Source organism: Nanorana parkeri, unplaced genomic scaffold, assembly GCF_000935625.1.
Source record: "Nanorana parkeri isolate BGI_ZX_2015 unplaced genomic scaffold, ASM93562v1 scaffold600, whole genome shotgun sequence".
Classification (NCBI taxonomy): Eukaryota; Metazoa; Chordata; class Amphibia; order Anura; family Dicroglossidae; genus Nanorana; species Nanorana parkeri.
In genome coordinates this window covers 298,303-314,395 of record NW_017306868.1, presented here as the reverse complement: position 1 = coordinate 314,395, position 16,093 = coordinate 298,303, and the positions used below count along the sequence as shown (strand labels likewise).

Genomic DNA, 16,093 nt, shown 5'->3' with positions numbered 1-16,093 from the left:
GAAGTTATATAGTCTATCACGGAAGGGGGCTTGGAGCGGTGGCTACGTTTACAATACACACAGGGACCATGGGGAGCAAAAGTAGCCACCGTACTTGCCATACTATGAAACATTTCTAACAAAGCCTTTGGTAACTAACATTGTAGTAATTGAAAATTAAAAATTCACTCCAGATCAACAGGCCATAAAACATTTCTTTAAGCGTTCAGCTGCAAAATTATGTAAGGAAATGTAGTCTTCATGAACTAAAGAAAATCTGAGATCCTCGTACAGTTTACATTGGTAAGGGCCTGTGTTGTTGGGCTTTTTGTTTATTTATTTTTCTTTAAGCAGCTTTTGCATCCTTATACTTTATGGGTATGCAAAACCATTTGAATCAGGTCAAATGCACCTGTCAATCAATTTTGGAATATTGAGCTGCGTGTATTTTCACCGTGATTGTCATTGCCCACGTATTGTAATACTTCCCTGATTTGTTGCCCATGCATTACTACAACTAAATGTTTGTTGGAAAAGTATGGTCCAATTGCCTTTTTGAAGTCTGTGTTTTTTCAAGATTGACAGGTTTTTGTCTCTGAATTGCATTATAATTATTTGCTACCCACATGTTGTATTGATTATCTGTATGTTGCTCCTGTATTGCCACAACATTTTGTTCTCCGTTTTTTTTTTTCTCCTATCAAAAAACAAATATTGAACCTTTTATTAGAGAAGTGGGTGGCTCCTATTGGTGATCACCTTTTAAAAATGCTAGTTGCCCTGCTTTTACCCTGGATCACCTAAATGGAAGTAGTGTGCAGAGCAAGAGATTTAAATGTCGGAAATCTTTATCTGTATACTTACAATTCTCTGGGTCAGTGATTCAGAGGTCAGAGGTTGCTTACTCATTGCAGATATAAAGCCATAGTCATGTTATGTCTATACAGTCAGAAGTACATAGTTAGATTGTCTCTTATTTTACACGTAAATACAATTAAGAGCGATATATGGCCCTTAACACTGACTGCAGAGAACCTCAGTAGACTAATGTCCCTTCCAGAAGAGAACGGTCAGATTGGAAAGTGACCTTAACTGACACCTTAACATGTGCTTCTTTATTCTTATAGGGATATTAGATTTTGTTAAAGGTCAGTATTCAATCCTGTAACAACCCCCTTTACAAATCAAAGCAATTGTAACAAAAATCCTATTTCAGCCTTCCAAAGTGTCCAATAATAGTAACAGTGTCCCGTATCAATGTGTTAATCACATAAATGAAACAAAATGTCAAATAAAATTGTTGCCACCGAAAACTCCAATCTTGATGTGTAAAAGAAATTGTTCTGTCTTTTCCTGTATATTACTCTTCACACTCCTGTGACTTCTTGTATTTAATTGTTATAAACCTTTTCATAGATGTGTATCATTAAATATATAAATGAATAAACAAATGAATAGCTCCAGTGCTCTAGTATATAATCCGCTCAGCTCCTTGCTCAGACCCTTTAGGTCACAAACGCTATTTGTAAAATCAACGCCTTTCCCCACCGATATTTGTAGCCGTGCTCTTCCTCCCTCCAGATAGAACGATCTCCCTCTCATCGATCTCTCTTCTATTGAAATCGCATCTTCATTTCAAGGAATGCGCAAAAATTGAGGTAGATATAGCGCAACCCGTTTTAAATAAAAGCATTTTTATTAAAAATGATTACACTCACATGAAAAGGATGTAGAATCGCATATCAGATTTGCCTGCCTGGGACACAGAGCCTAATCGTCTCTGTCTCTCTCTCCGGCATCATATTGAAAAGCCTAATTTCTCTATATCTAGCGGGATCTATGATAGTGTGTACTAATTGGTTTCTTATGGTTTGGTGCTTTTTTCAATATAAATCTAGGTTTATTAGGTAGATTTTTACCCAGGATTTTATCTTGGCGGAATGTTCCAATATTTTCTAATAACTTTCATAATTTCTTTATATTGAATATGATAGTCCAGTGTGACCGCAAATTCCATTATGTTTTCTTTCTTATTTTGTTTTTGATTTTTTTCCCCCAGTAGATCCTTTATTTTCATCTATGTAACTTCTTTTCGTTCTTCAATCCGTTCTTTTTTTTTAATAACCCTTTTCCAGGAACCTTTTAGCTAATATTTCTGATTGCTTCCAATAATACGTTTCTTTTCTACAATTTCTTCTCAGAAACTGTTCTTTGTTACGGAATTAATCTCAAAGAGTTTGTTGCTAATGTTGCTATGACTATGGAACATTTTGTACATGAAAATCATGTTCCCCCTTAATCTCCTTACTTCCAACGTAAAACATGTTTACATTTAGTACCCGTGTCTCATAGCTCTGGTCCTCCATCCCCTCCTATGAGTTTGGTCGCCCTCTGCTGGACCTTCTCCAGTTCAAGGACATCCTTTCTGTGGACCGGTGCCCAAAACTGCACCGCATACTCCAGGTGGGGCCGAACCATTGATGTGTAAAGTGGCATAATTATAGACCTATCCCTGCAAAATATTCCCTTCTTGATGCAGGACAAGATTCTACTAGCTTTGCTTACAGCAACCTGGCACTGTAATTTATTATTCAGTTTGTGGTCTACAATGACCCCCAAATCTTTCTCCATTTCCGACTTCCCTAGCGGCATACCCATAATTGTATAACCCATTTGCCTATTATTCCTCCCAAAGTGCATAACTTTGCATTTATCAACCTTAAACCTCATCTGCAACATACTGTAGTTGCCCACTCCCCTCTTTTATCCAGGTCCTCCTGCAATATTACACTATCTTGGTCTGTTTCTATAACCCTCCCAATTTTGGTATCGTCAGCAAACACTGAGATATCGCTGTGTACTCCGTCCCCGATGTCGTTAATAAACAGGTTGAAATGGGGATTGTATATTTGGTATATTTTTCAGCCACACCGGAGGGTGACAGCTTGAAATGGGGATGTTACTATTTTTGTCTGTTTCTTTAAAATCATTTTTAGTGAAAATACTATCTCCTTTCTGTATTGTTACATCTAAAAAAAAAAAAAAAAAATCAAAATTTTTCTATGATATTCCCATGTTAATCTAATGTTTTTATCATTATGGTTAAGCTTCTGTAAGTTTAATTTTAATGATTCCGTGTCTCCTTCCCAAATCATAACGATATAATATATAAACCTTTTATAAAGTTTCAATTGTTTGGGGGGGTCTCTTTAAACACTTCCTGTTCTTCCCTTTTAGCATAAAGGTATTGGCTACGCTGGGCGCAAATTTGCAATACCCATTGCTACTCCATTTATCTGTCTTAAAAAACGTCCATCATACCAAAAATATAGTTCTAAACCAAACTTTAATGATTCTAAAATAAACTTCTTTTGGTTTTCTTCCATACACGTATCTTTCTTCATAATCCTTTCAACTGCATTAATTGCATCTTTCTGTCCAATGATCGTGTATAACGAATTAACATCTGCTGTAACTAAAAACAAATGAGTTATTTTAAATTCTTCCAATATTTATCTTTCATACAGAGGGCATTAAGTATTTGTTCTTTTTTTGCATAGAACACCACCATCTTTATAGCCCTTTTATTTTTACAAATTTTTCTAATCCTTTATATGCTTGTTTGGTAGATTAGGTGGGTTAAACAGAGATTTATTAGATACATCACTATATGTTTTTCTTGTAATGCCTTGGTTTTGGTTTGGGTTGGAGAGAAAATAAGGTACTACTTTATATTTAACTTTCGAATGAATTTATTGATATCTATATAAGTGTTAAATTTGTTAATGTTCTTTTTGGTTACAAATTTGAGACCTCTATTTAGAACTAACAGCTCCTGCTTCCCTGGAACTGCATCACTCAAATTAAAAACACCTTCAGTTAAATCCTTCTTCTTTTGCTGTTTCCTCCTCCCTGCTCTACATTCTCTCTTTCTTTTACGTTTCTGTCCCCATTTCTCTATTGTTTTCTTCGGTTCTGATACTCTTTCCTCTATGGGGACATATCGTTCTGTTCTGGCCAGACTCTCTTTCCGTATGGTTCCCCTTCCAAAAAAAAGATAATTTCTTTCTTTCTGTTGGTCTAGATCTTGTAACTGCACAAACCTTTTGCTTACTGGTTTCTCATCCCTTCTATAATACGGTTTATCGTTTCCTTTGAAATACTTTCCTGGTATTCTTTCAGTCCAATATGTCCTGTGGGGTTTTGGTAGATACCCATTTCCCTCTTCCTCGTTCCAATAAGTTATTTTCCAATGTGGCATGTTATATTCTGTTATTTTCCCTATTGTAGTGCATATTTTGATTTTCATTACTTCTATTGTTTTCTGATGCCATAATCATACTTTCTTCTTCTTTCCACTCCTATTTCCATCTCTCTTTTGTTGGTTGTAGTGTTTTGTGAGGATGCACTTCCTTCATTCTTTTCTTGCCACTTGAATACTTTTTTTTCTCTTTGTAGTCTTGTAAATATCTGAAATGTTTTCTTCTTTGTATTGTATTTCCTGATTTATTTTTTTTCTCATATACCCTTGTAATTTAATTGTCCCTGAACTATATTCTGGGAGATCGTTAAAGGGTACTAGTTTTTCTTTTAATTTTTTAATTCTACATTCGACATTTTTGCATTTTTAAAAATTAGGAATAATGGTCTTGTTATAACCTGGCTTAATTCCTTAAGTACCTTGGGGTTTTGTTTTTGTTTCAATAGTAAATCTAATAGATTCATAGCACAGTTATTAAAAAATTCAAACCATTCTCTTTCTGATTCTTTGTCTACTAGTCTGTCGTTAGGTGTAACATCCCAACGCAATCTTCTTGGGACCAACCCTTCTGTCATATATTTCTCAGTGGTGATAATATAACACCAGATTTTTATCTTTTTCTCCATAGTGCATTCCAAATGTTTTGACATGCTGTTAATATCTCCTACTGATTTTCTATAATCTTCTAAACTAAAAACAATGGTTAATATTTCTGTCTTTTTTTAAACATCCATTGGTCGATGGGGAAAGGCGTTGATTTCACAAATAGCGTTTGTGACCTAAAGGGTCTGAGCAAGGAGGTGAGCGGCTTATTTACTAGAGCACTGGTGTCTGTGAGCACTGAAGCTATTCATTCGTTTATTCATTTATATATTTGATGATATACATCTATGAAAAGGTTTATAACAAATACAAGAAGTCACAGGAGTGTGAAGAGTAATATACAGGAAAAGACAGAACAATTTCTTTTACACATCAAGATTGGAGTTTTCGGTGGCAACAATTTTATTTGACATTTTGTTTCATTTATGTGATTAACACATTGATACGGGACACTGTTACTATTATTAGGCCTTGTTCACACCAAGCGCGGAGCAGGTGCAGAGCAGTTGCAGACCGGATCAAAACTGCGTCCAATGTATTCCAATGGTATTTTTTGCTCCAATCCACATCGCAGCGTGCAGTTCCAGAGCAGGTGAAAAAACTGCAGCAAGCCCTATTTTAACTGCTCTGAAACACATGCAAACGCATCAAGAACGCATGCAAATGCCTGGAACATACTTAAAGCCCATGTTAAACTAAAACAAAATGTATATATATATTATTTTTTTTTACCAAAAACGGCCCGGAACGCGGCAAAAACGCGGCACAACCCACTGCACTGCGTGTGCAGAAACCCGAGCAGATCTGCTCTGCATTTGGTGTGAACAAGGCCTTAGACACTTTGCAAGGCTTAAATAGGATTTTTGTTACAAATTGCTTTGACTTGCAAAGGGAGTTGTTAGAGGATTGAATACTGACATTTATTCACGGATATATATTTTTCACTGTTGGTTTGTAGTTTGTTTTGGGTTACAACACCGCTCCATTTTTAGAATATATCAGTGCAGGCTCATGCTGCCAATTTAATTGAGCAGCTATGATTAGAATGCCCAGTAGTTAAGGACTTTTAAGCACAGAAGATTTTATATAATTGTTAAAGGTCAGTTCCTTTTCTGGTTATAGTGATTACCATCATGTCAGTACTGTAATGGCTGGAAAATAATTTACATACAATACTGTTAAAAAGTTTTAGGCAGGTGTGAAAAAAAATGGGGTAAAGTAAAAATGATTTAAGAAACAAAATGTATTAAATAGTTTATTTTTATCAATCAACAAAATGGAAAGTAAATGAACAGAAGAAGAATCCAAATCAAATTAGGGCTGCAACCAACTAATCGATAATGAGAATAGTTGTCAACTATTCTCATTATCGATTAGTTGGTTGGATCTCCTAGCTCTCTCCTTCACGCTGGGAGTAGGGCACAGCAAGCAGTGGGTGGGTGCAATAGCCAGCCTGCCATTGGCTATTGCAATTTGAAATGGCCAATAGCAGGCTGGCTATTGCACCAGCCCGCTACCTACTGCATTTACGTTCAGCTGCTCCCCCCCCCCCCCCTTCCTGTGCAGGCCATTTTTCAGTATTCAGCACTGCAGTACTTTGACATTTATTCAGTCATGCAATGCTGTACTGAATGGAACTTTATGCAATTTTTGTGGGGACAGATAGAGCTTTCTTATGGTGGTATTTAATCATCACTGGGGTTTTTATTTTTTACTATATAACAAAAAAAAGTACCGAACATTTTGAAAAAAACTGTTTCCCCCTACGTTTTATGTTATGAAACATTTATTATCACCCCAATTTTTTGGTAAAAAATAAAAGATGGGGTCACGTCAGGTAAATAGACACCACACTTTTAAGGCTTGACACACATGTCAAGCCTTAAAATTGCGCAATCGCAAAAACTACCATACCCAATATTGGTTGTAGGCGACTCTTTAAAAGCTTTTACTGCTCATTAGTTAAGTGTTAATAGTGAATAATGGCCCTAAAATTATTGCTCGCGCTCCGACGTTCACGATGATATGTAACCCATATGGCACAAGGGGCGCAATCTACATTTTCGCACGTAGGTGCACCTGATGTATGTTTACGTGTTTATGTGGGGGCAGGGGACTTTTACTAAAAAAATTCGTTTTTTTTTTTTTAAATTATTATTATTTTGTATGATTTTTTTATGCTTCTTTGGATTTTTTTTTTACACTCAATTTTATTGCTATCGCATAGGGGATAAAAATCCCCCTATGTGAAGGCCAATATCCGTGACGGGTCCTCTTTATGGAGACCCATCAATTCACCTAGGGACCCCCAAAGAAACTGATGAAGCAGAAATCTGCTTCACCAGCTTCTTCACGGCTTCTGTTGCCAGGAATGACAGCTGAATGCGTAAGGGATGTAATATGCATAATTTCCTGCATTCACAGAATGTAGAAGAGATCAGAGGGAGATCGGGCATCTCTACAGATTAGTTGTTCCAAACATCTTGGAGAACTAACCACAGATCTTCTGTGGATGTAGGCTGTCTCTATGTTATCCCAGGCAGACCCGATCATGTTGAGATCAGGGCCCTGTGGCGGCCAAACCATCACTTGCAGGTCTCCTTGTTCTTCTTTACGCTAAAGATAGTTCTTAATGGCATTGGCTGTATGTTTGGGGTTGTTGTCTTATGGTATGGCATGATTGATAAGTAGCTGCTTGTATTTCTCAGCAATGAGGACACCATTGATACTGACCAAATCTCCAACTCTATTTGCAGAAATGTGGGATGCACCGATACCGATACTAGCATTGGTGCCGATGCAGAGTATTTAGGCAAGTACTCTTACTTGCTCAAATGCTCCGATGCCTAGCCAAATACTTGAGCTTCCAGTAATAGGAAGCCAGGCCCCGAGTCTTTACAGGCTCCTCGGCTTCCTGATTGGCCGGGAAGCCGTCTCCACGCTCCCTTGTCACTTGCCCCCTGCCTTTCTTATTGGCCAGAAAGCCCGCTTCACGCTCCCTCATCACCAGGTGACGAAGGAGCATGGAGCCGGCTTCCCGGCCATTCAGAAAGCCGGGCGCCGTGTAGTGACGCGTTGCCCGGCTTCCTGATTGGCTAGCTTCTCGACCAATCAGGAAGCCGGGCAACGCGTCATTACACTGCACCCGGCTTCCTGATTGTTCAGTAAGCTGGCTCCATGCTTCCTCGTCACCTGATGACGAGGGAACATGGAGATGGCTTTTCTGCTGATCGAGAAGCAGTGTGGGCGAGTCTTTACATGCTTCCCGGCTAATCAGGAAGCCAGGTGGCGAGTCATTACACAGCGCCTGGTTTCCTTAACCTCCCTGGCGGTCTGATTATCTCAGCGGGGCCCGTAGGGACAAGGTAAGTGACGCTACAGTGTAATCCCGAGTGTGGCTCGGGGTTACCGCTTTTGGTACTGAAAATTAACCCCAAGCCACACTCGGGATTACCGCCAGAAAGGTTAATGGGACTTCCGGTATCGGTATTCGCTATCGCCGAGTACCAAAAGAAAATATATCGGTACTCGATAACAAAAAAAAACGGTTTTGGTGCATCCTTAGCAGAAATGCAGCCCCAGACTTCCAAGGAACCTCCACCATGCTTCACTGTTGCCTGCAGACACACATTGTACTGCTCTCCAGCCCTGATGATCGCAAGTACGATCTGCCTGTCCAAGACTAAGGTCTTGTGATGGTTGTAAAGTGTATGGCCACCTTTAGAATTGATGCTGGTTTGAAAGCAAAGGGTTGTCGCACCAAATATTGATTTGATTTAGATTTTTCTTCGGTTCACTCACTTTGCATTTTGTAAATTGATAAAAATAATCAAAATATATATATTTTTGAAAGCACTCTTACTTTACAGCATTTTTTTCACACCTACCTAAAACATTTGCACAGAATTGTATGTATCCTTTTTTTTTCTTGATATTGAACATACTGTTAGTATATTAAGTTCAATAATCACTAGTATAAAGCTGTTTGTGCCTCATGCAGTTAAACGGTCCTTCAGATGTGGAGGATGTATCATGTTCTTCCTGTATGATGTAACCTTCACACATTACTGAGCAGAGTCCTCCAACCGTGCTGACCAGGTGTTCTTACCAGCTCCCCATTAGTTTCCCCCATCTTTTCTGTGGTATGGTGAGTACCTTGAACACCTTTCCTTTCCCCACCCACTTGCATTGTTCTGTGTGGGTGGAGGCCTGACCAATGATGCTGAGTGTTACTTTGACTATGTTATTGGGCTCCCCAGGGCATTTTGTTATACTAGCAAGAGGGGGCTGGTGTGGCGCTAACCCTTTTCACTACATCATGTCATGCCTCTAGAGGTCTTCCAGTCTGCTTTAAATACTGTCTGATTTTATGCACACTGCACTAACAGCAGTGACTCACAACTACTGTCATCAGAGACTGGCAGTCTTTGCTTGGAACCATCTTTAGGGGCTGAGAGACTCTTCCTAAAACAGATATGAGTTAATGTGAGAAACGTCAGAAGAACTTTTTGCAAACTTGTGCCAGGTCAGTGGCCCATTCATACTTTGCCTTTCTTGTGCCTTGTAATAACGCACATTAAGGGGAATTTATCAAAACTGGGGCAGGCAGAATCTGGAGCAGTTGCCTATTGCAACCAATCAGGTTTTAGCATTCATTTTCAAAGCTTAACTGAACAAATTGAAGATAGAAGCTGATTGGTTTCCAGTTTTGATCAATTCCCCCATTGTGTCATATTAATGTGCGTTAAAGATGCCCATTCATTTGAAAGGGCTGCCAGTTCACAAGAACGGACATAATAAAAGTACATGCAGCATTTATTGGATGCATTACACTACGCATTACAACTACTAGTGAGTTGTACTTTGTTGCAACACATTGTAAAATTAATGGCACTTTAACATGCATGTTACCGCATTGCACCCCTTCAAAAATGTGTTTTTCAGCCCTGAGTGTTTAAAGTGACATTAAACCCTCAGATTTTTTAACATAAAACAATACTGTAATGTGTGCCTTACTGTAATCCATGGTTGTTTCCATTCTCTTTGCTGCTCTTCCTTTTAAATCTGTATCTCTTCTCATGCTGGGCAGAACTTCTCTTTTGCAGCAGACTGCCTTGTCTCTGAAATGGATACACGGTGTCTGTGTGTAGGTTCACAACCTGAGCCAGCACTACAGGAAGAGGCACTCAGCTGCAAAGGGAAGTTCTCCCCAAGCATGAGAAGAGATACAGATTTAAAAGGAAGAGCAGCAAAGAGAAGGGAAACTACCATGGATTACAGTAAGGCACACATTACAGTATTGGTTTATGTTAAAAAATCTGAGGGTTTAATGTTACTTTAAGCAAGAGGATCAACGGTGAGCCACGGAATTTATGTTTTGCCTTCATAAAAGCCAAAAGAAAGAAATGGGCAGCATTTTCAAATCTATACATGGGTTGGTGGGGGAAGCGCCACATCTTTGGAGATCAAACCCTTTAGGTCCCATATTTTGTTTAGTATGAGTAATCTAATTGTTGTGGTAAATAAACAGTTAAAGTAATCTGTTTTCTTGGCCTATTTGTATTCAAATTAATGCAATCTTTGTTTTACATTTGAAGAACAAAATAAATAATTTACTTGGATCTGACATTGATTGGATCCTTACAGGATCAGAGAATCCATGTGCAGAGCTATTGTAGAACTTCATCAAGGAATTCCCTTCTGCATGTGAACAGTCACCAACACAAACATGTCATTAGGGCCATACCCAAAGGCCAATTTATTAGAGCTATATGTAGCTGCTTAAGTGCAGAAGGATTTGAGAGGAATGCCATGGGATGGAAAAAAAATTCTATGAGAGAGTCTCAAGAGAGAGTATCAAGAATAGATGAATGGAAGATTTATTGAAAAAAGAAATTTGCAAAGCGAGGGAACTCCCAAAAAGGTAAATGTAAGTCTGTTGTATTTTCTACACCAGAGGTAGGAAAGCTTTGGCAATCCAGCTGTGGTGATACTACAAATTCCGTTATGCCTCTGGGAGTTATGCCTGTGGCTGTCAGTCTTGCAATGCCTCATAGGATTTGTAGTTGCACCACAGCTGAAGGGCCAGAATTTGCCTACTCTTGTTCTGCACCATATAGTCTGGAGTTTTAAGATGTTAGAAAAGTAATACTTAGGTGTATGCTGCTTGGGAATAGTGACCATGATTTTAAAAAAAAAGTATTGCCAGCTTATGTTCACTTTATGGCCAGGAAAGCTCCACCTCTAGCTAATCGGCTAATACCTTGCCTCTTTAGCACCAAAAAACAAGACAGAAAAAAAACAACAGAACCTGATTAAGGACGACAACGGTTTTTAAAATGCTGTGCAGCAAAGTGTTCAAGTTGTAACTTTTTGGGAGATTGTCATAACAGAGATCGTGCACCAAAGGCCATGTTTTTTTAAGTTAAACTATTGATCGTTTTACTTGATACTGTATGTGATTTATGTTTTTGTGATGAGTGCCAAATGCAGTACTTAGGTTGTACAATGAGACGTTTGTGGGAAGAGTCAGTTCCCTAGAACAGCCCCCTCCTTACAGGCCATAGCCATTTTCTGGGAGTGTCTAATTACTCTCTTTGCTGACCCAGCTCCTTTACCCCACTCTTCACATCCCTACATTACCTTTGATGGGTGAGGAGCAAGGAGGAATACAATAGAGCAGGGCTCAAAATTTCCCCTCGCAATTGGCAAGTGAGAATTGCGTGGGGGTCGCCCACCTCAGCTGCCATAGGCTGGGAGGAAGACTGCAGAGCTGCTACTGGCTGGAAGGACAGCACGGGAGAAGCAGGACACCTGGGACATGAATCTTATCTGACCCTACTTGCTACCTGTAAGCACAATTGATCTTTATCAAGTCATTCCAGAATATAATCTAATGTCTGTGCCAAGTATAATTAAAGTGTTATTAAACCCTAAAATATTGAAATCAATTATAGCAGCTTACCTTGGTACTTGTATGCTGCTTCCTTTTCTCTAAAATCTTGCCTTTCTTCTTTGTTGAGCCAATCCAAAGATTAGCCCCAGGTTCACGGTTTTTGGGTGGCTCCGTTGCCTTCCAGAGACCTATAGAGCGACCTTTATGTGCGCGCTCCCTGGAAAGAGAGAAACGATATGATGCTGCTTGCACTGACATGCACAGACCATCAACGTCTGCTGTATGGAGACGGCCATCTTGGCAGACGGTTTTTGCTTCCTCATGTCAGTTTCCAGCAAGGAGAACAGTGAACAGCATCACGGAAGCAGTGCTTTTATCTCCCCCTGCAGCTATATAACTAAGAGACTGTAGGGACAGGAGTGTGGAGGAACTTTTGCATACTAGGAAGTGCACTGCTATTTTTCATTAGGAATTCTGGGCAAAATGTAATTTTTAACTAAGGCACAATTAACATTTCTACAATTTCTTTAAAACTTGGCAAATCTTTACTTTTTTTAAGTTCAGTTTAACTTACTGCTAGTAGTTCTGATTTGGAATTCTTAACTATTACCTGATCACTTTCTATCATTTTTCTTTGAACAGAATGAGAAAGAGAGACCCTGGGAGTGCTCCAAACTTGGGAGACAGAGTCCCTTATGTTATCATTGGAGCTGCAAAGGGTGTGGCTGCCTACATGAAGTCTGAGGTGAGTCAACCATTTCTAAGATGTTGTGCTCCTATTACTGAGGTACAGGAAAGATTCATCAGCTGATTTGTGTAAGTCGTATGCTTCAGAGAAAGCCAGGTACAATGTACTGTGTTATGTAACTCCTGCTTTCTCCAAGACTACAAATCAGTGTATTAGTTATCTATTGTTCTTTAAAAAATGTCTTCAGAGATCAACAACACTTTTGTACTGGGGACCTTTTGTGCCTTGTTCCCAATTGATATATACCGTGTTTCCCCGTAAGCTTTTGTCATCATACCATTGCTAAGGCCTTTAATACAGCAATACAGCCAGAGACTGACCATTAGTTTTTTTGATGCTTTAATTTAAGTGGAGGTATTTTCGAATGTGGAACTGCTTGGGCACCAGTACTTTGGTTCAAGGTAAATATTATGTAAAATCATGCAAATACTGTAGTCCAAATTATTTGTTGGTAGATTTAGCTTCAGTAAGGAGGCAAAATGTATACTTGTGGTCAAGGTTAGACATTAAACACCTTTTAAAAATAAAAGCTTTGGTAGGCAGGCTTTTTTTTTTTATTGCAGAACAGGTATGAAAATCGGGGTTCTGACACTCTTGTACTGCGAGCTTGCTTCAGGCCAGGCCTGCTTCAGGACTCTAAAGTATTAAAGCAACTAACAATTTCAGAACTAGGCCAGCATTGGTAGCCTACAGAGTTTATTTCCTGACAAGTGTACTTATACTGTTAGGAGCAGGGCTGTGTTAAGTATTTAGCAAAATAAGCATTGGAGCGGGGGGCACCAGAGTTTTCCCCCCTGCTCTCATGCCCTTTCAAGGACAAATGCACTTTAAAACAAAGTGCACTTATCCTTTTTGCCCCTGTGCCCTGAGCTAACCAATCCCACCCTGCACAGATTTATATAGACATAGACAAATTTGTTAGTACCCTTGCACGTCACTGAAGTGATGCTTCATTCCTCCTGAAAAGTGATGAAAGAAAAGCAGTTGTCTCATGTGTAAAGAGAGAAAATGTTAAAAAAGATACATGTTTGCTTATTCTACAAAAGCTATACCAGAATGACATGAGCATGAAAAGATTATAAATGATTGGATCATATTGATATTTCAAACAAACTGGTCTCTGTTGGTTTTGCACATTAAAATCTGAAAATTAAAATAAATAATTTGTTTCAAACGTCTTCAATTCTGTAATTAGTCAGACATTTTAAATGGAGAAAAAGCATCACTCAGTTGTTTGCTGTCATCATGTGCACCACTTTGAGGATAGACCAGAGATGGCAAAGGAGAAAATTACCTGAGGAGGTTAGAAAAAAGATTTATAGACCAGCATGTGAAAGGTAAAAGCTACAGGGCCATCTCCAAGCAGCTTGATGTTCCTATGACTACGGTTTGTAATTTTATGTTTATGGTCCATGTGGGAGTGTTGCCAACCTCCCTGGACGAGGCTGCAAGATGAAATCGACCCTAGACTGAACACAAGAATAGTCAGAATGGAAGACAAACAGCCAAGAAAATTGTCCAAAGAAGTACAAGCAGAACATCAAGATACATAGTTGTCTGATTGCACCATGCATTGCTTTTTTGTGCGACAGTAGGCTCAAAGGAAGAAGATGCTGGAGGGCTCCACTGTTGAAGAGAGAGTAACAAATCCAGACTAGGGTTTGCTAAATTGCCAGTGGACAAATAAGACAAAGCTGAAGCTTTTTGGCAAGACACATCAGCTCTATGTTCACAGAAGCAAAAAGGTTTCAAAGAAAAGAACACCGTACATACCTACTGTGAAACATGGAGGAGGCTCAGTTACAGTATGTGTTGTGGCTGCTTTGCGGTGCCTGGCATATGATGCCATGAATCTGTGCAGGGCACAGTTCAATTTTAGGACTATGAAGGAATCCTGGAGTGAAATGTACTGCCCCGTGTCAGAAAACTCTGTCTCAATTGCAGTTCATGGATACTCAATCAGGATAATGATCCAAAACACACAGCTAGGAATGGCTAACAACAAAACATTGGACTATTCTGAAGTGGGGTTCTATGAACCCTGATCTAAATCTTTTGAAACATCTATGGAAAGAACAGAAAATTGCAGAGAGCCCTTCAAACTTGAGATAGCTGGAACAGTTTTTTCAAGGAGAGTAGGTCAAACTACCTATTGCTCTGCCCCATGCCAGTTAAGTCAATCCTCATAAAGCTCTATTTACATTTTACATACCAGAGGAGGTAAGATTGAGAAATAATATGGTTGTGAGGTACTGAATGACAGTTAAGGCTGTCGGATATCATGTTTCCACAGGATTACCAGCTAGCACTGCCACACAGAACCAGATCAAGGCTCTAAAGGATAATGCTAGAATAGGATTTTGTGAGCTGCCTATTTTTATAGGCACTTGCCCTATCTATCTTTGTCTTTCCTTCACTACTTGGTGGACACTGGTCCAAACAATTATGTACACATCAGGTGAGCCACTAGTCCACAACAATTATGTAAATTTTAGGTGAGCCACTGGTCCACAACACTTATACACATTTTAGGTACCCCAAAACCTCACTGTTTGATTTTTCAAGTCCGTTTACTCATTGTGTAAGGAAACAATCTGATAGTCTCTGGGTCTCAAATGACATCTTCTGTATTTCAAGCCTGAGAGGTTCCCATTAATGATACCTGTGCACAATACTCTAAAACGTACATTTTTGTAAGAACCAAACACTGTCTAAATTCTTGCTTTCCTTCCTTTCACCTCTGTACTCAGTTGCTTAAGTACAGGTGCTCTTTGCCCCAATTATCCTTGCTAGTGGATGACACTAACATTTAGCACCTTGTCTCAACCCCTTCTTTCACTGTCACCACAGTATAAACCACACTCCAGATGCTGCATTTGATTTGCATACAGCTTCCCCAGAGCCATCGCCAGCAGCAATCAAAGCAGTCCAATATTCCATGTTCATTACAAGATACCACACCATCATACATTAAACTTGTTACTTGAAAAGTCATGGAACTCTGTTGTGGCTTCTGCCTGCATCCATTAATAGGTGTGACCTTTCTATGTGTTTGTATTAGAGGTGATTTTGCGTGTCACACCTGAGGAACGCTCAGGTGCTCTTGGGGAGTGAATTAAGATACAGGTTGCACTTCTGCTTTTTTGGTGTTTTTCTTCAGAGCATGGTCTGGCAGAGAAAGTTGTTCACTTTTAACCATGGGACTGGTGACTGCTTTCTCCTATCCAACTTCTGCAATCTCTCTATTAACTCAGCTTAGTCAGTGAGAGGCACAAGACTTCTTTTGTGCTCTGTTTCCCCAATTGTGTCAGAAGAAGGGAACTATTTAAGAATGAATTGTGTATTTATTATGTATTTTGTGTGCTGGATGACAGATTTTCTTTTAACCAGACCTCTAACAAAGGCTATTCAGTGGTAAATTGCCAATCTTACAATCCCTGTTAGTTCCCGTTGCTTCAAAGATAAACGTTCTAAACAATTGTACTTTTGGTTTAAAGCCAGACTGTATGAAATTCCCCCTAAAATTTAAATAAAGCTTTGAAGTGTGTTCGCTGAAGTTACTGTGGTAAGATCTTTAACCTCTTATGGAAGTAAATATATATATATA

The 16,093-nt window shown here is 39.1% G+C and overlaps 1 protein-coding gene across 1 annotated transcript in view; it reads left to right on the top strand.

Moving 5' to 3' along the window:
- Positions 1-16,093, top strand: part of POLD1 (DNA polymerase delta 1, catalytic subunit) — a 123,946-nt gene that overhangs the window by 73,921 nt on the left and 33,932 nt on the right. The window contains 1 exon segment of the mRNA XM_018562789.1: positions 12,381-12,483. Within this exon segment, the coding sequence (XP_018418291.1) occupies positions 12,381-12,483 (103 nt within the window).